This window comes from Tiliqua scincoides, chromosome 5, assembly GCF_035046505.1.
Source record: "Tiliqua scincoides isolate rTilSci1 chromosome 5, rTilSci1.hap2, whole genome shotgun sequence".
Classification (NCBI taxonomy): Eukaryota; Metazoa; Chordata; class Lepidosauria; order Squamata; family Scincidae; genus Tiliqua; species Tiliqua scincoides.
The window spans coordinates 141,596,187-141,614,440 of record NC_089825.1 but is presented as its reverse complement, the minus strand read 5'-3'; the positions used below and the strand labels follow the sequence as shown (position 1 = coordinate 141,614,440).

General features: G+C 48.0%; 2 protein-coding genes across 7 annotated transcripts; one reads left to right on the top strand and one right to left on the bottom strand.

Annotated features, from left to right (window-relative positions):
- Positions 1–814: 814 nt before the first annotated feature.
- On the bottom strand, positions 815–7,407 carry APEX1 (apurinic/apyrimidinic endodeoxyribonuclease 1). Of its 5 annotated transcripts, XM_066628412.1 has the most exons (6): positions 7,234–7,407; positions 5,003–5,144; positions 3,802–3,983; positions 2,535–2,727; positions 1,419–1,982; positions 815–1,336 (listed from the first exon to the last, which is right to left on the bottom strand). In XM_066628412.1, exons 2-5 carry the CDS (start codon positions 5,061–5,063, stop codon positions 1,468–1,470), a joined length of 951 nt encoding a protein of 316 aa, XP_066484509.1. In that variant the 5' UTR covers positions 5,064–5,144; positions 7,234–7,407; the 3' UTR covers positions 815–1,336; positions 1,419–1,467. The 5 variants fall into 5 exon arrangements, with proteins under 5 accessions (XP_066484509.1, XP_066484508.1, XP_066484511.1 ...); XM_066628411.1 differs by having other exon boundaries at positions 815–1,982; XM_066628414.1 differs by having other exon boundaries at positions 815–1,982; positions 5,003–5,141.
- Positions 7,408–7,480: 73 nt separating this feature from the next.
- On the top strand, positions 7,481–17,365 carry OSGEP (O-sialoglycoprotein endopeptidase). Of its 2 annotated transcripts, XM_066628409.1 has the most exons (13): positions 7,482–7,738; positions 9,892–9,963; positions 10,140–10,260; positions 10,691–10,810; positions 11,020–11,195; positions 11,711–11,806; positions 12,710–12,759; positions 13,744–13,822; positions 13,944–14,009; positions 14,412–14,502; positions 15,439–15,514; positions 16,080–16,178; positions 17,182–17,365. In XM_066628409.1, the coding sequence occupies exons 3-13, from the start codon at positions 10,146–10,148 to the stop codon at positions 17,219–17,221; spliced, it is 1,008 nt and encodes a 335-aa protein (XP_066484506.1). In that variant the 5' UTR covers positions 7,482–7,738; positions 9,892–9,963; positions 10,140–10,145; the 3' UTR covers positions 17,222–17,365. The 2 variants fall into 2 exon arrangements, with proteins under 2 accessions (XP_066484507.1, XP_066484506.1); XM_066628410.1 differs by lacking the exon at positions 9,892–9,963 and having other exon boundaries at positions 7,481–7,738.
- Positions 17,366–18,254: the final 889 nt, after the last annotated feature.

The following is an 18,254-nucleotide window of genomic DNA, read 5'->3' as shown; positions in this document are numbered from 1 at the left end:
ACATGACACTGCCTTTTTTAGTAGCTTGGTATGTACTGGTGTGTTATGCCCACCAAGGCAAATACAGTTGGGTGCCTGCATTGGTCTTAATCAAAAACAAATACTTTATATGGATGCAGAGCTTCAGGTCAAGTATCCCAGAATCCCCTTGAGTTATCAAGAGGAAAAGGATTGCTTTCTCTTTAGTTGGAATGGATGTGCATTCACAGCATTGAACAGAACTGGAGCAGAGGCAGAGCTGAACACTGCACTCCAACCAGTAAATAAAGCCTTTGCATTGCCATTTCTGCTAGTCACAAGAGGGGCAGAGTACCAAAACAGCTCCTTGGCATTTCATTTCAGCTATACTGGCTTCTGTAAACGCACCAGGTCTTGCCCATATTTTCCCATGTCAGTTTTTTTAAAAAAACCTAAAATTCTTCATTCAGTACTATATTCTCATGTGCAGTCACTGAAAGGCACATGCATTGCTTTTAGAGGACATAAATACATTGAGGGTTGATAACTAAATTAGGCCCTATTCATATGTAAACTCAAAGCGTCCAGTGAGAAATATTCAGAGCTAGTAGGGGCTAGAAGGTCTGGCTAGGGCCAGCTCTTAGTGGGTGCTTGGCTCAGTGGCTATCTCAAGTCCACCTGCTGGCAATGGGCTGTTGTGAGGGACAGAGACAGAACCCAAGTGTCACTTTGAAATGTTTGGATGAAGGTGGGGTAGGATAAAAACAAAGTAATAAGGTTAGCCACTACTGAAAAGTCCTTAAATGAAGTACTCAGCCACCCTCTGCCCTTCTTGAGAATAAGGATGTTCAAGAAATAGTGTTTTTTAATTATAAAAAAGGAAGTTTAATGCTCTCTTCTGACAAAGTCTGACTTGGAATACCACAGTGAAAGCCAGGAAGGAAGAAGGCTGACTTTAAGAAGAAACAGCTGCTTGATAGAAAAAAATAGAAGGGGGGCTGGACACTCCACGGTGTAGGAAGTCTGAGAACAGTTGTAGTTGAAAAGGGGGTGTTTGTAGAGGAGCACCAGCTTTCCATACCAGCTGCCTACATGTCTCATTTTGAAACTCCACAGCACAGTGGGTTGCCAGCTGCTGAAGCAGATACACCAGCCATTCCTTTAACAGCCACAAGAAAGGGAAAGACAATATGGCTTATGCTGTAGTGGTCTGTTTGCACCCCTGCATCTCTCCCTTCAGATATAAGTTGAAGTTAGGATCCTGCTAGCTGTGGCCAGCAGGAGAAACATGGGAGCAGAGCTGACTTCAAAAAGAACAGAGGCAGTCTCCAGTCAGAAGCTGGCAACCTGAGTCATCTCAGCAGGATCTTGGGTTTCCCTGCCATGAGAAAAATGGAACAGATATTCACATAACCTTACATATCTCAGGGGAAACAAGTGTTATTTTCTCTCTTACCCACCTGCATGCTGCAGTATTACAGAGGGAATGTGATACCTCCATCCATCCCCTCATATAGCCAGATACAGGGTGATGGGGCAGTGGTCGCTCCCCAGGGCCGTGGTGCGGATCTTGCTGTCACACAAGCCTTCCATCAGGTCTTTGGACACCAGGAAGTAGTCGAGCCGCCAGCCGACATTCTTGGCCCGGGCGTTCATCATGTAGGTCCAGAAGGTGTAGGCGTAGGGCGTGTCGGGGTAGAAGTGGCGGAACGTGTCGGTGAAACCAGCCTCCAGGAGCTTGCTGAAGCCAGCCCGCTCCTCTGGGGTAAAGCCCGCATTCTTCTTGTTGCCCTTGGGGTTCTTCAGGTCAATCTCTTCATGCGCCACGTTGAGGTCCCCGCACAAAACGAGAGGCTTACGGGCAGCTAAGCCCTGCAGGTAGGAGCGGAAGGCCACATCCCAGCGCTGGCGGTACTCCAGCCGCACTAGCCCTCGTCCTGCATTAGGCACGTAGGCCGTCACCAGGAAGTAGGAGGAGAATTCAGCTGTGATCACACGACCTTCCTTGTCATGCTCTTCCTCACCTGAAGCAGACAGGTTGGAAACAAGTCAGCACTTACAAGCTGCATTGGTCAGAAATCGCTGTGGAGTAGGACTCCTCCGCCACAGAGCTTAAAAAATAGCAAGTTTACTTCAAGACCAAGTCAGGTACACCTGCCACTGCCAGCATCAGGAGTGAGATTGGGCCTCATGCCTCCCTTCATGCCCCCTATCCAACTGCTTACCTGGGCTTGCTGCTCTGGCAGTGGCAAGACAGCAACCTCCCTGCTAGGAAGTGTAGCCAGTGCAGCAGGGAAGGTACATGGAAGGCAGGGAGGGAGGAAGGACTTGGGAATTCCTCTCCAGTTCAAATTAAAACCGTAGTTTGTTGGACTGGATTGCTCACCTTGAAGGGGTAGGACTAGTGACAGTTTGCCAGCCCAAGACTGTGAACAGGAAAGCAAGGGAGGTCAAGAAAGCAGAACAGCACAGTTCCAAAGCCAAAGAACTTGGGATGTGCAGGGATAATGGGGTATTTGTACAAGCAGAGCAGGGGAGGGGGGTGTCACTTGTCACAGGTTTCAGGAAGTCCTTACCAATACCATACTTGACATCAATTGGCTTGACCTTGGAGAGCATGGCCACACCACTATAGCCTTCCTTGTCGTCAGAGCAAGCCCAGTACTTATGAGGATATTCAGCCATGTCCCGGATGTCTTCAGGGAGCTGTTTCTCTGCACATTTTGTCTCCTGTAGGCAGAGCACGTCGGGGTCCTCCTTGCACACCCACTGCAGGAAGATATGGTGTTAGATCAGATCTCTCCACCTCTCATGAAAAAGACAAGTGGGGTTGTGCAGGTTACGGGAACAGGAATGCAGACTGTTGAGGGCTTAGTCTACGAATGAAGCTAGCTACTCACCAAAAGACACACAGTTTGATAAGAGCCATGGCCTAGTGGTTAGTGTGTCACACTAGGGTCAGGAAGACCTCAGCCACAAAGCTCACTGTTCAATCTCTCTGAAGAGTGCGTCAATCTCTCTTGGTCTAACCTGCTTCACAGGGTTATTGTGAGGATAAAATGAGAACAAAGAGGAAAACCTGGTATGCTGTTTTGAGTCTCTTGGAAAAAGGCCAGAAAACAAAAGTAATGCAACATTCTGCCCTGGAATGCTGGCTTTGACTGTCTCAATTCTTAGCTGCCTGCAACCCCAAAGGTATTTCCTAATTCATCTGGGATTATGGTTGCTATGCAACAGCCTTTTAATTGCTGCTTGATGAGAAAGGGTGATGCCATGGGTCTCCTGAGGGGCCATAGCAACCTAGCAGAAAGAAACTCATTCATTTCAGGTGAGCAGAGTAAAAAAAGAGGTTGGCAGGATAAATTGAAAGATGCCCCTAGGTTCTTACTCAGGTTGCCAGATACAGCAGTGATTTGTCTCTGTGAGTAAAAGCTAAAGAACTTGCAGCATTGTGGGGGGGAAAAGATGACCAAAGTGGGATTTACAAAATTGTGCATGATGACACGCATGGCATTTTTGTTTTCTGCTCCTCTCAGGGTTAGCCCATACAACTGATGGGCAGCCATGGGAAGACGATGCTTCACAAGATGGTGTACATTTATTTATGGAATTAGTGGTCATGATGGCTACTGTCCTAGATGGCATTAAAAGGGGAGTTATCCATGTTCACAAAGGGGGAGTGGTCTATCAGCCATGATGGCTCCATGGAAGTGCCACGGAGGACAAACACCCAGGGAAGGCTACTGCCTTCAGTTTGTGTACTTCCACAGACATCTGCCTGATGTGGAAAACAGAATGCTGGCCTGGATGGCCTGATCTGGTCAGGTTCTTCTTATGCATTACCTCCAGACCCTTCTTCTTGACCCAGGCACGGAGTCCATCTACATTCCAGGAAGTGATCTTCAAAGTGTATTTCTTGCCACTTGGAGAGGCAAGTTTATCAGGGGGATCCTGGTACATGATTGGGCCATCAGCCTCCTTCTGAGCTTTAGTGCCACCTTTCTTAGTCTTCTTAGGTTCTGGCTCTAGTGAAAAGGAGAGAGAAAACTTCTTTCATTAGTCACAGAGAACTGGGGTAAAACAGATAACAGGTACTTGTAGACAGGTATTTGCCTGGTTGTCTCTGGTGAGTTAATAATTGTCTCCAAGTGACCAGGCAGGGGAAGGTTTCATTACCTTTGTCTTCTTTTATGCCAAAATGAATAACACTGTCATTATGGGCTTATATGCTAGTACCAATTGTTACATGCTCTTTAGTTTGGCGAACTCATTTTCAAGACTAGATTCACACATAACTCGCACATTGCTCAAGACCAGAAAAGAGCAACAAAAAAGGTAGATATTACTGCTTACAAGGCTATGTGAATTCTCCAACACCAGAAACAGGTGCCAAGTGCAGAGTTAATGCTTATCTATGGAACTCACTGCCACAAGATGTAGTGAGGGCCACTGGTTTACACCCAGGACTATTACCTCCCTACCCTGTTGGTGAGCTTCCAGGGGTAGCCAGCTAACCACTGCTGAAAACAGGACACTGGGCTTACTTCTAATCCTGAGAAATGCAGGTTTCCTTAAACGCTATGCTACCTGACTTATACCAAGTCACCCCATTGGTTTATAGAGCTAGGTGTTGATGCCTTGGAGAACAGCTGCCAATCAAGCTGGCATGTTCACTGAAATGGAAATGCCAGTATCTGAATTTAAGACCTTAACCAGCAAAGTACTTAAAGAACTTAACCATGACCCCTACCTCTTTGGCTTCAAGTTTTGTACACACACTGTGGGTAGGGCTGACCCACAACCAGCCAGCACCTGAGACAGCACGTCAAATGCAACCCCCTATTACCTTGTGATGTGCCAGCCTCCTTTTCTCACACCCCCTTGATTGGAAAAGAGGAGGGTGGAGTGAATACATGAGGGTTTGGAGTAGGTACAGAAGGGACTAACATCAAAGGCAATTATGACACAATGCAAAAAAAGCATGGAAAGGCAGGGCCCTCCCGTAAACCAATTCCCCCTTTATTGCTAAGACAGAGGTACCCACCTGCCACCTCCTTCTCCTCTGGAAGGACTGCATCTTCCTTTTTCTTTCCTCGCTTTGGCATTTCCGGTCTACAGTTGGGTCCTTCCCTAAGCAGCCGACAGCACAGCCTCGTGACCTGCAGGCCCCTAAACAGCAACGTCTCCTGGGAAGAATGAGTTACTAGCACAAACCCCAAATACCCTCAACTCCCCCCCAAAACAGGCACTTTCCTCTGGTATAGTATCCTGATACTATACCCTAAAAATAGCATATGCACCCACCTTTCACCCAGTGAGACATCATCTTGTCCCATAAACACCTACTAAGCCTTAGCCAATTACATTAATCCCCCAGGCCAAATCTCAGCTCCTTTCCCAGACTACACAACCTTTGCTATATAAGCCCTTCAACTATCAGGCCACAAAAGGAGGTATTACACAGAGCAAAGTGTTGGGTCACCTAGTCTAGTATTATCCATTAAGACAGGCAGGGAGTCTCAAGGCACAAATCTAAGTGTCTACTCAGAAGTAAGTCCCACTCAGTTCAATGGAACTTAACAAAAAAGGCGCCCTGGGGGGACATGATTGAGGCATACAAAATTATGCAGGGGATGGACAGAGTGGATAGAGAGATGCTCTTTACACTCTCACATAACACCAGAACCAGGGGACATTGAGTGCTAAAATTGAGTGTTGGGAGAGTTAGGACAGACAAAAGAAAATATTTCTTTATGCAGTGTGTGGTTGGTCTATGGAACTCCTTGCCACATGATGTGGTGATGGCGTCTGGCCTGGGCGCCTTTTAAAGGGGATTGGACAAGTTTCTGGAAGAAAAATCCATTACAGGTTACAAGCCATGATGTGCATGTACAACCTCCTGATTTTAGAAATGGGCTATGTCAGAATGCCAGATACAAGGGAGGGCACCAGAATGCAGGTCTCTTGTTATCTGGTGTGCTCCTTGGGGTATTTGGTGGGCCGCTGTGAGATACAGGAAGCTGGACTAGATGGGCCTATGGCCTGATCCAGTGGGGCTGTTCTTATGTTCACGCCAATATTTAGAGGACGGCAGTTTCAAGGCCTTCCCAGGCCTTGCACCCCCCCCCAATTGCCTCTGAACAGCTTAGGTCTCCATGTGTTTCTGTATGTTTTCACTGTGCAAGTTCTCGTGGTCCTACATGCCTGTATTATAGTTCTCAGGTGTACTATAAATAAGCTCAGTAAAATTCATTCACTCGTATAAGTTCCATCTCTAATGTATTCATTTAAATAAAATTATTCAAATTTGAAATATAAATTAATTCTTTTTTCCAATGTCAGATGGTGTGGCCCTCCTGACAAAATGTTTGCCCAGCCCTGCTGTAGAAGAAATGCTGGTGGCTTTTGGACCAATCACAGCACTCAGTGCAGCAAAAGCATCCCTCCTTCTGCCAATCTCTCTCATTCACACCGACAAACAGCTTCTCTGCAGCCTCCTGCCTATGCCACTTTTTTTGCTAAGACAGTTGTGCCCTAAAGCAGCTGAGATCCCTCAGCTGAATTTCAGCTGTTGCTTTCCTCAATCCCCAGGGAGGTGGTGGTGGGGACCCAACCTGATCAGCTTCAGTGTGCAGCAGCAACACAAAGCACAGAATTACATTCTGAGATGAAAAAGTGGCAACACTGAAAACATGATGGGTCAAGGCTGCAGCCTGTTGAATTTCTACCTGACAAGTGCATGCCAGGCAGGAATTCAACAGGGCAAGGCCTTTAAACGCTCAGGCAGAAATCTAACAGGCCAGAGTCTTTAAAAGCTCAGTGTCAGGGAGAAATCCAACAGGGCAGAACCTTTAAAAGCCCCATGCTGGCAGAAATCCAACAGGGCAGAGTCTTTAAAAGCCCACCGCTGCGCAGCAATCCAACAGACAGAGCCTTTAAAAGCTCAGAGTCAGGCAGAAATCCTACAGGGCAGAGCCTTTAAAAGCCCCATACTGGGCAGAAATTCAACAAGGCAGAGCCTTTAAAACAGTGTCAGACAGAGATCCAACAGGGCAGAGCCTTTAAAAGCCCCATGCTGGGCAGAAATCCAACAGGCAGAACCTTTAGCAGCTCAGGCAGAGCCTTTCAGAGCCTCTGGGAGATATGGGGGGGGGCGCCAGCAGCCTTGTGCAGGGCCTGCCCCAAAGAGGGCCGCTGTCTCCCCCCCGCACGCACAGTCACAAAGCAATTCCCGCGCCTCGCCCGCTCTGCAGCGCAGCCCGCAGCTGCCCTCACCTTGGCAGGTCCTGGGAGACGAAAGACGAGGAGGCTGCAGGGCCAGCGCAATGGAGAGCAGCAGCAGCACGTGGAGTGCCCTGAGGTCACGTGACCGGGACTGGAAGAGAGCCTGGATAGCGCGGAGCCGCAGCGCAGCGACTCCCTGGGCGGCCGGGCGGGCCTATCCCGCGAGGAAGGGGCTGGAGGAGGAGCCCTCACGTGGAGAGGGAGTGGGCGTGGCCAAGCCAGCCTTCCCCAAGAGGTGGGCGGGACCGGCAGCGGCAGCTCCGGCTCCCGTGCAGGCTTTTGCTCCCGGCGCCTTGCGGCCATTCGAGTGGCAGCCGGACACGCGCAGTGCCTGCAGCCTCTTCGTCTCCACGGCCTTTCCCCGGGAGCAGCGGAGTGGCTGCAGGCTTGACCCTTCCTGTCTCTCCCACTGCCGAGCCTGACTCCCAGGGAGTGCAGCCCTAGGCGCGTCTACTCAAAAGCAAGCCCTGTCGAGCCGAATGGGACTTACTCCCAGGTAAGGGTGTGTGGGATGGCAGCCGGCAGAGCCCTGCTGGCCAACCCCACTCCCTGCGTGGAAGGCCAGCGTGGGGCGCGTTCACACGTGCATCCTGCCTTGCTCGCAAGCAGAGATGATCTCGGGTGTTGTGCCACCTGCTGCTCCTTCTGGGGTCCCCCACTGCTCTCCCTAAAAGCCCCAGATCCCTGCAAGGAGAGGGGAAGATCTGGGCACGCCTGGATCAATCCTAGCCATGTTTTCCCGGGAGTCCGCCCCGTTGCACACAGTGGGGACTGACTTCTGAGCAGACACGCCTAGTGTCACATATACTTGGTTGCTCCTTGACCGACCTTTCATGGCACAAAGGCGGGTGACATGTGCCATGCTGAGCATCCTTGTTCAGAAGTAAGTCCCACTCAATAAGTTCCCCCTTGAACAATGGGACTTACTCCCAGGAAAGTCTGCATAGGATCTGCATAGAAATGGGCTATGCCTGATGCAAGGAAGGGCATCCTTCCTTGTTATCTAGTGTGCTCCCTGGGGCATTTGGTGGGCCGCTGTGAGATACAGGAAGCTGGGCTAGATGGGCCTATGGCCTGATCCAGTGGGACTGTTCTTATGTTCTTATGCCTGACCTGACCAGCAGCCAAGGTATCTCACAGCGGCCCACCAAATGTCCCAGGGAGCACACCAGATAACAGATAACAAATTCCCCAGGGAGCACACCTGATAACAAGAGACCTGCATCCTGGTGCCCTCCCTTGCATTGGCATTCTGACATAGCCCATTTCTAAAATCAGGAGGTTGCACATGCAGGTCTCTAGTTGTCTTGTGTGCTCCCTGGGGCGTTTGGAGGGCTGCTGTGAGATACAGGAAGCTGGACTAGATGGGCCTATGACCTGATCCAGTGGGGCTCTTCTTATGTTCTTATTTGCAGCATTGATCCTTATCTTTACGTGGAAGTTTATTATAGGTCAGTTTGGAGGTGGCGAGTCCTAAACCACATTGGGGATTGGGTGCCCTGTCCTCTGAAGGGGATAACTAGAGAGGGGATTCTCAGTGGTTGTAACCCACCCCTAGGACTCTCCCAAGACTTACACCCCCTTTATTATCATGTTGATACTCAGTGAAGACCTTACTTTCCCATGTCCTTTAAATGTGTATTTTGACCCATTTATGCCCAGCCCACAGATGTACACATTTGATCCCTGTTATAATAATAATAATAATATACAGTATTTATATACCGCCTTTCTTGGTCTTTATTCAAGACTTTATTCAAGGCGGTTTACATAGGCAGGCATATTAAATCCACGCAGGGATTTTTACAAATTGAAAGAAGGTTCTTTCTTTCAAGAACCACTACATTCAAGGTGTTACACTCCGATCTGGTTTAACATTCTGGCCTCCATCCTCCCATGCTCCGAGCAGATGGAACAGCTCAGCTGCAGCTTGCCAGCTGCTTCAAGGTCGCAGGGTGCCGGTGTTACGTGTGCGCAACCTTGGGCAGAAATGACTTACAGCCCAATCCTATCCACACTTTCCTGGGAGTAAGCCCCTTGGACTCAAATGGGACTTACTTCTGAGTAGACATGCTTGGGATTGGGCTGTTAATTTCTGGGCTGTTTTCTATGCTGCTGTTTTAACCGCTACTTTGATGTTCTATTAATTTTTGACAGTATTGCTGTCAAATTTATTTGACACCACAGTTTATTGCTGTAAACCACCCAGATCAAACTTTTTTTTTGTTTTGTTGGAAGAGTGGGGTATAGATACCTATATAAATGTGGAACCAGGTAGATGCTAGTTGTTGCAAATTCATCAATATAAAACAGGGGTCTCCAAACCCCGGCCCAGGGGCCAGATGCGGCCCGCAGTAAACCTCTTTCCGGCCCGCAGCCAACCTCTTGTCCCCTGAAAGCCTCTGGCCCACTCAACTGAATATGACCAGAACTGTGCTCTGATTGTACCTGGAGAGTGTTCTGAGGGGCAAAGAGGCTGAATGAATGAGCCCATTCATTCATTTATTCACTCATCTAAGTTCCATCTCTAATTTATTTATTTAATTTTTTTTTCTGGCCCTCCAAACCACACCAGATATTTGATGCAGTCCTCTGGCCAAAAGGTTTAGAGACCCCTGATATAAAGTACAGTGGTATTATCTTTTACAGGCAATGTGAGATCCTGGTGTCTAAACTTTGGCCCCTTTTCTGACATCTGGATTCTGCTACGCATTACCAGAGGTAGGTGAGAAGTCTTGACCTCTAAGAGCCCAAGCCTATCCATGTCTACTCAAAAGTAAGTCCCATTATAGTCAGTGGGGCTTACTCCCAGAAAGGTGTGGGTAGGATTGTAACCGAAGTCCCCAGAACCTCACTGTTTTTAGAAGCTTCAGACTCTTTACTTTCTGCCTTTCCAGGAGGTGATGCCCGTGGTGATAGGCTTCGAGGGTAGCGCAAACAAGATTGGCGTGGGGATTGTGCGGGATGGAGAGGTGCTGAGCAACCCCCGACGAACATATGTCACCCCTCCTGGGCAGGGTAAGTGTGCAACACACACAGCTCACTGTCCAGAGATGTCTGTGCTGAAAGAAGGGAACTTTCTGAGGCCACCTAACCCAAACTCCACCCTGAGAGAAACAGGAGCCTACAAGCAATATAAATTGTGTGAACGGAGCATATAATTTTAGGTACAATCCTAACCCCTTATGTCAGTGCTTTCCAGTACTGACATAGGGCAATGCAGCTCTGAGATAAGGGAACAAACATTCCCTTACTTTGAGGAGGCCTCTGTGAGTGACACCCAACTGCAGGATGCAGCACACGTCCCATTGGCACCTCTATGCCAGTGCTGGAAAGTTGGTTTTGATTTGGGCCTATGTCTTTTTGAAGTTCCTCGTATTCAGTCTTGCTGAGAGTTCTGCCTGGCTGCTTTTCCCAGTCTCACTCTTCTGATCCTTCCTCCTTCCAGGCTTCCTACCAAGTGACACAGCACGTCACCACCGCTCCTGTGTCCTCACAGTCCTACAGGATGCACTGTGTGAAGCTGGACTGAAGCCACAGGACATTGATGCTGTGGCTTTTACTAAGGGTGAGTCTGTCGAGGCCCCCTTGTAGGGATGGATTAGGGCCTGGTGTGGAAGCCACCATTTTAGATTATTCACGGAGATTGTCAAATTGGTGACCCTCCAGCCAGGATTCTGTGGATGGATGGATGTGGAACATTGTCACTGATGTGGGTTGAAAGGCATGTTCTCTACTTTTCCACTGCTTAGAACTAACATTTGTCTCCTTATGCAGGTCCAGGCATGGGTGCACCTCTAGTGACCGTGGCTATTGTGGCCCGAACAGTGGCCCAGCTGTGGGGAAAGCCTCTCCTGGGAGTGAACCACTGTGTGGGGCATATTGAAATGGGACGACTGGTGACAGGTGCCCAGAACCCAACAGTGTTGTATGTCAGTGGTGGTAACACTCAGGTAGGCCATCTGTTGTAGCCTCTTTGCTGCAGGGCTGACATAATTCTTTTCCATCTATTCCCTGCAACATACTCAGTTCTGCCCACCCTTTCTGACATGAAAGCTCTTTTTGTGCTCTTCACAATTCCCCCATACAGTCCCTTTGTATCTTGGACACTACAGCACAATAGTTTTCAAAGAAGACCTCTTGCATTCTGGCCTCTGCGCCACAAACCCTCTTGTCATGCTCCTTCCCCAGCAGCGCAGTCCCACCAACGAGGCCTCAACCAGACTAGACTTGCCCACTCAGGAAACCCCTTTCTCCTTGTGTCCCCTTAATTGGACACAATTAAGAGGACACAAACAATGTGGGGCCTTCTGAGTTGCTTCTGCTACACACTAGAACTGGCACCAAGTCGGGACAGAGTGCTGGGTGGAGGCAGACACTAAATACTTTCCTGGGAGCCATAAATAAAAGTCTCAATGGGTCTGTGTCCAGGTAAAGTGTTATAATTTCTTACCTCTCTCCCTGGCAGGTCATTGCATACTCTGAGCGCCGCTACCGTATATTTGGGGAGACCATTGACATAGCTGTGGGAAACTGCCTGGACCGCTTTGCCCGGGTGCTGAAGGTGAGCTGTGGAGGCTGCCATCCTTATGTATGCTTATTTGGGAGGACACCTCGTTGAACTCAGTGGGATTTTGTTCTGAGACGCCATGGGTAGGGTCAGGCTGCCCGTCGCCTTGGCTATACTTGCAGAGGTAGTTATGGGCACTATTTTCCAGTCAGAACAATATTTGATATCTTTGTGGAGTGGGGAGACTCATTCAGCAGGAGACTTTTTCCACCTTATGGCTACGCTATGAAGTTGAGTGCATGAGTTTCATAGTAGTAGTTCTGGTAAGAATCGTACAGCAACTCTGTGTGAATATGGTCCAATCTGACTGATGAGCTCCATGGTACACTCACTAAAGTTGTGCTCTCTCTTGAGAGAGAGGTGGAGAAAATAAAAGTTACATGCATAGTGAAGAAGACCTTTGGCTGCTTCTCTCCCTTTCCATTATTTATCTCCCTTCTCTCTTTCCCTTCCTCCTTAACTACACATTTTTCCCTAAAAGTTGTGAAGGGGATGAGTTTACTCTCACAGGACAACTCTTCCTGCTGAAATTTTGAAGGCTCCTCCACCAGCAGGCAGTGAAAGCCAGAGGGGATAGACAACACACGCAGTGGAGCAGACATCACTGGCCACCTCTGTCCTTCTTTTATCTCTGTTATCACCTTCAGCCTCTCTAGATGCTCTCTCTTTCGCTGCATGTGATTTCTGTCTTTTTCAGTTTTCTCTGCCTGTTGGTAGAGAAGCCTTCAAAATTTCAACAGGAAGACTTGAGAGTAGTCCTGCCAAGTGAAGAGTGCTACCTAGCCCTAAAATAGATTCCCAAGTGGTTGATTTGGTCCTTCTGTGATGAGAGGGGAAGTGATGGCATCTTCAGAGCCCTGTAGAATTCTGGCAACTCTGTTACGTTTTCTGCCTTAGATCTCAAATGACCCGAGCCCAGGCTACAACATTGAACAGATGGCCAAGAAGTGAGTAAGCCTCAGTTGCTCAGTTGTGCTTAATTTGCTCCAGCCAACTTCTACTTGTCCCTTCTTTCTTCATTTTTTTTTCTAAGTTTGGGACAAAATGTTGAATGCTTCGACAATGTGATAAAAGGCCCAAAAGTTGCAAGCTCCAGTAAAGAAAGGAGGAGTAAGACTGAGTGAAGTTAGGATTAACTTGAAGAGGATTTCACTTTATCATTTGTAAAATGAAAAAAAATTGTCATATGGTTATTAGAAATGCACCAATAAATCAGCAGATAGGGCATTCCCATTAAAATCAAGAGTCTCTTAAAAGTTAAATGAAATAAAACAATGGTTAAGGCTTGCTTAAAACTGGCCAGGGTGGGAGCATGATGTGTCTTCCTAGGGAGGGATAATACAGCGGTCCCATCAACCAAATTTCAGAATGCGTCAGACCAAAGCGTAAGGCCCAAGATGCACATCTTAATGCTTAATGCTTATGTAGATTCAAGCAGTGGCTTCCCTTGACACAAAGGATTGTATTAACTTGCGCTAAGGTACATGTATTTGGTATTTGAAACTTGAAGTCTAGAAACTTGCTTGAGATTCTCAGGTAGGACCAGCCCATCCATAAGGCTGAGTGAGGCAGGCAAGCAGATTGGCAAGGGTGCCAACCTCTGTCTACACACTCTCATCCAGTACTCTTTCTCAGCTGGTCCTTGGATTGGAAGAGGAAGAAGACACAGCAAAAGAGAAGGTGTGGAGGACAGAAGAGTGGTGGGCTAGAGCATCCAACATCCACATTACCTCCTCTGCTGCTTCTCCTTCCTTTTCCAGTCCAGGGAACAAGAAGGATGATGCATCATTGGTGCATCACTAGGTAAAGGAGGCCATATTTGGCATGCCTCCTGAGGCTCCAGGAAATCTTGCAACAGCCCTTTTTTCAGAAGATCAAATTCTGCAGCTCAGCCGTGAGCATGAATCGAACACAGTCTTGTGTGTCTACAGGGGCCAGAAGTTGGTCGAGCTTCCATATACAGTAAAGGGCATGGACGTGTCTTTCTCTGGGATCTTATCCCATATAGAGGTGAGATCAAACCCTGTTCTCTCCTATCCCATTTAAGGTTGCCTTGTTATAGGCACGTTAACCTTGCCAGAAAAGAGATAGATGGCAACCTTGTTCATGGCTCTTTCTTCTTCTGATACAGGAAGTGGCTCACAGAATGCTTGCCTCAGGGGAATGCACCCCAGAGGATCTCTGCTTCTCCCTACAGGTGAGGAATCAACCAGGCAGAGTCCTGGGATTGGATTAGCAAGGATGCAGCATAGTCCACTGTTTGGGTATGTCAATCAGCTTCATCCTCTGGGTGCTACATGAAGAGGAATGGAAACATACTGAAGCTATTTGGCCATCTCAGGCTGTTCCATGTCTGGCAGATTTGTTTGAAGCTGCCCAGCAACTACAAAGAACACCAGTGTTCTCCCTCCTAGAAACTGAGGGCAATGTAGTGAAACTGAGGCAATGCACCTGCACACAAAGATGGAAGAGCCAAGCTGACTTTGACAACAGGCATCTAGCTAGAGCACCCGTGTAGGCAAGGTCCAGACTTGTTTTGCAAATGAAAGTAGGAGCAGCAGGTCAGACACAAGGAGTTTCTGTTTTATTCTCTTCCCAGGAGACCCTCTTTGCTATGCTGGTGGAGATCACAGAACGGGCCATGGCGCACACTGGCTCCCATGAGGCACTGATCGTGGGTGGTGTTGGCTGTAGGTACACCAAGGAGCCACTGACTGAAAGACCTTTGCCTCTAATCTTTCAAGTTGTTTCACCTTCCCACTCCTAGTTCCACAAAAATGTTTTCCATTCTGCCTGGTACAATTCTGGTACATTCTGTCTCCAACTGTTTCCCCCATTTTTTAATGTTCTCCCAGTGTTTTCTGAAAACCAGTTTAGGAGGTTCCTTTTCAAATTCCCCACCCTTGCAAAAAACCAACACCAAACTCTTTTTAGTTTCAACACTGTGGAGTCAAGTCTAATGACTTCCCACTTTCAGAATCTGACTTTCTCATCCACGTCCTGTTTAGTTCCAAATACTTTACTTGTTTATCTTTTTTAAATCCAGCTTTTCTCCAATGAACTGAGAATGACATGCATAGTATGCCTGTCCTCCCAGTAATCCTCACAACCCTATGAGGTGGGGCAGCCTGAGAGTTGGCGAGAGGCCCAAGGCCCACCCAGTTAGGGGAATTAGAACCTTCCATTCTGGTCCAATTGAGTTTTAGTAATTCTAATAATTAAAAAAAACTATTTTCCAGTTCAGAATCCCCCCATATATTTCTGTCTGTATCCCACACAGCCCCTCCCCAATTATGTTCCCATATGTTTAGTCTTCTGGAAACAAGTTACAAGCTCTGTGTTCTCTTAGGACAGTATCTCCTAAGCAGGGAGGCTGGGGGCACGAGACAGAGGAGAACTGTGTTCTCTTCGCTGACCCCTCCCATCCAAGAACACAGTCCTACCTGAACCCATTGACTCCCAATTCTGATCTTTCACAGTCAGAGGTGCACCGGTGGGTGGCCACAGAACATAAAGCTGTGTTTGCTTAGCTGGGATGTTATTTGTTTGCTGTTACTGACTCCATTTGGATATTTCCGATGTACATGATGCCCTGTTGGCATTATTCACTCTGTGCCTTGCCCCAGGTAATGAGCGGCTGCAGGGAATGATGGAAGTCATGTGCCAGGAGAGAGGGGCAAAGCTCTTTGCGACGGACGAGAGGTAAGATTTGTTCCCAAGTCTGCCAATTAGGGATTCCACAGGTCTCCTCACATTCACGAACATGATTAGAGGAGCTTCCGGTGAGTTGGCTGTGTGAGGTCTGTGGCAACAAAACAACCAAGAGTCTTGTGACGCCTCCAAGACTTCCACATTTATTCTGGCATAAGCATTCGTGGTCCAGAGCCCACTTCATCAGATGCCCAAAGGAGAGATGGAGTGATTCTGTTCATTTAGGCTTCAGTCAAGACAATGATTTCCTCTCCTGCTAGTGTTGAGATAGCTTTGCAAAGCTAGGAAGATCCATTCTCATCGCGACTGTTTTGGCTGGGTTGGGATTTGAGGATGTTCGGCATGTTATGCATGTTGTCATATTGTATTGTTCTGTTGTATTTTTAATTATTATTAATTATTAACAGTATTTATATACCGCTTTTCAACTAAAAGTTCACAAAGCGGTTTAATTCAATTTGTGAGTCACCTTGGGCTTGCCCATGTGGATGTGGAAAATGGGAGATGAGTTTTGGAAATAAATATTCCCTTGCTACTTTTTTGTGTGCATGTCCAGGTTCTGTATTGACAATGGGGCCATGATTGCACAGGCTGGCTGGGAGATGCTCCGGTCAGGACAAGTCACTGCGCTTGAAGATTCGTGGATTACACAGAGGTGATTATGTCATGTCCTGGGGATGGGGTGGGCAGGCCTGCCTGTGCAGCCACTGCAGACTGCTGCATTGACCAGCAGATTCTGAGGGGGAAACAAACTCCTTCAACTGAAGAGGATCTGCTTCACCCTGGATTCTTAGTTCTCACTCTAATGCAGGGATCTGCAAACTTTTTGGCCAGAGGGCTGCATCAAATATCTGGTGTGGTGTGGAGGGCCAAAAAAAAAATTTAAATATAAAATTTAAATAAATTAGAGATGGAACTTAGATGAGTGAATAAATGAATGATTGGGCTCATTCATTCAACCTTTCTTGCACTCAGAACACCCTCCAGACACAAGCAGAACAGTTCTGGTCATGTTCGGCTGAGTAGTCCAGAGGCTTTCAGGGGATAAGAGGTTGGCAGCAGGCCGAAAAGAGGCTTGCTGCAGGCCGCATCTGGCCTCCGGGCCGAGGTTTGGAGACCCCTGCTCTAATGCAAAGCCGGTCAGTCTCCAGCCCCTTGTGCGCTGCCTGAAACTCTGAAGTGTAGGACTTCTGGTGACACTGCCAGGTTTCAGGCAGTGCAGGAGTGTGGTAAGGTCTTTGGAGATTTTTGTTTAGGGCAGGGGCAGCAGAGTCAGTCAATCAACAATCAACAGTATTTATATACCACTTTTCAACTAAAAGTTCACAAAGCGGTTTACAGAGAAAAAATCAAATAACTAAATGGCTCCCTGTCCCAAAAGGGCTCACAATCTAAAAAGATGCAAAAGAACACCAGCAGGCAGCCACTAGAAAAGACACTGCTGGGGTGAGGTGGGCCAGTTACTCTCCCCCTGCTAAAAAAGGAGCACCCACTTGAAAAAGTGCCTCTTACTCAATTAGCAGGGGAGTCAATCAGTCATTGGGCGGCATTGTGGGTTCCGGCACCCCAGAGGTGGGAATTGTGACAAATGGGGGGGGGGCTTCTGTTTGATGTGGAAGTGTTGAACTGCAGTTAGCCTCTTTTTTTTCCTCCTCCAGGTATCGTACAGATGAAGTGGAGGTGACATGGCGTGATTAACCCCTTCTTGCATCGGGAATGGCTGCATCTTTGAAAAGTAAAGATGCCAAAGCATGAATGTTGTGGGGCACCAGCATACATGAGATGCTAGTGACCATTAAGTGGGAAACAAACTCTACCTGGAATAAACGCTCTGGTTTTTTAGCAGGTTTGAGGAGTTTCTGTCCTAGGCTTAACAGGCTGTCACGTGGACATAAAAAGCACTTGGTAGAATCCACCTTCTCTTCCTTTCAGAAGACAATTTCATGGCTTGGCATGTTTGAGCAACACAGGAAGCCTGAAGGCAGCAAAGGGTAAGCATGTAGGTAGAGAGGCACAGGCATCTTGCATGGCATTGGGCAATTTGCTGGATCTCCTTTTCTGTTACATAGAGAAGTGTTTGTTTCCAGTGAGTAAGATAGGATTACAGCCTACGATTGCATTCCTATCCTGTGCTGGAACAGGCTTGCACTGTATCCAGTGCAGGATAGGTGCCCAAAGTGGCTCAGCCAGAGGTAAGGGGAAACTCTTCCCCTTATCTCCGGGTAAGCTACCTTGGCTCCATGGGTCTCCTTGAACTTGTGCCACCTCCTGAGTGGCACTTCTCAGGAACGGGGGTTGGGATCTGGCATAGCGGTCAGGTCCCGGCCCTGCTTCCCACTCCACACCTACCTGCCCCTGGGGCCACCCACTGCCTGCCCTCCCCCATCCCAGAACGCCTCCCTCCCACCTCCCCCCCACCCCAGAACCCTGCATCCACCGAGCTCAGCCAACGCAAGGCTCAGTGCCTCTGTCAGTGCAGAGGTTTATTTCAGCCTCTGCAGGTGGACGTGCCTCCACGCACCGGCCTAGCCAACTCATGAGGAAGTTGGGGACTTGCACCAACCTAACGTGCAGTTAGGATTGCACTGCACGTCTTACTGAATACAATGGGCTTACTTCTAAGTAAGGTAAATAACAGTTTTCAAACCCCTCTAGTTACATACCCTCTTCAGTGGATTCAGAACATATTGGCCAAATGCATCTCTTGTTCATTTCTTTTGATTGCATAACT

Coding starts and splice junctions, on each gene's coding strand:
- APEX1 (XM_066628411.1), bottom strand. CDS start 5,063: ATGCCAAAGCGAGGAAAGAAAAAGGAAGATGCAGTCCTTCCAGAGGAG. Junction 3,984..5,002: donor AGAGGAGAAGGAGGTGGCAG/GTGGGTACCTCT, acceptor CCTTTTCACTAG/AGCCAGAACCTAAGAAGACT. Junction 2,728..3,801: donor TCAAGAAGAAGGGTCTGGAG/GTAATGCATAAG, acceptor ATCTTCCTGCAG/TGGGTGTGCAAGGAGGACCC.
- OSGEP (XM_066628410.1), top strand. CDS start 10,146: ATGCCCGTGGTGATAGGCTTCGAGGGTAGCGCAAACAAGATTGGCGTG. Junction 10,811..11,019: donor TGCTGTGGCTTTTACTAAGG/GTGAGTCTGTCG, acceptor CTCCTTATGCAG/GTCCAGGCATGGGTGCACCT. Junction 16,179..17,181: donor GATTCGTGGATTACACAGAG/GTGATTATGTCA, acceptor TTCCTCCTCCAG/GTATCGTACAGATGAAGTGG.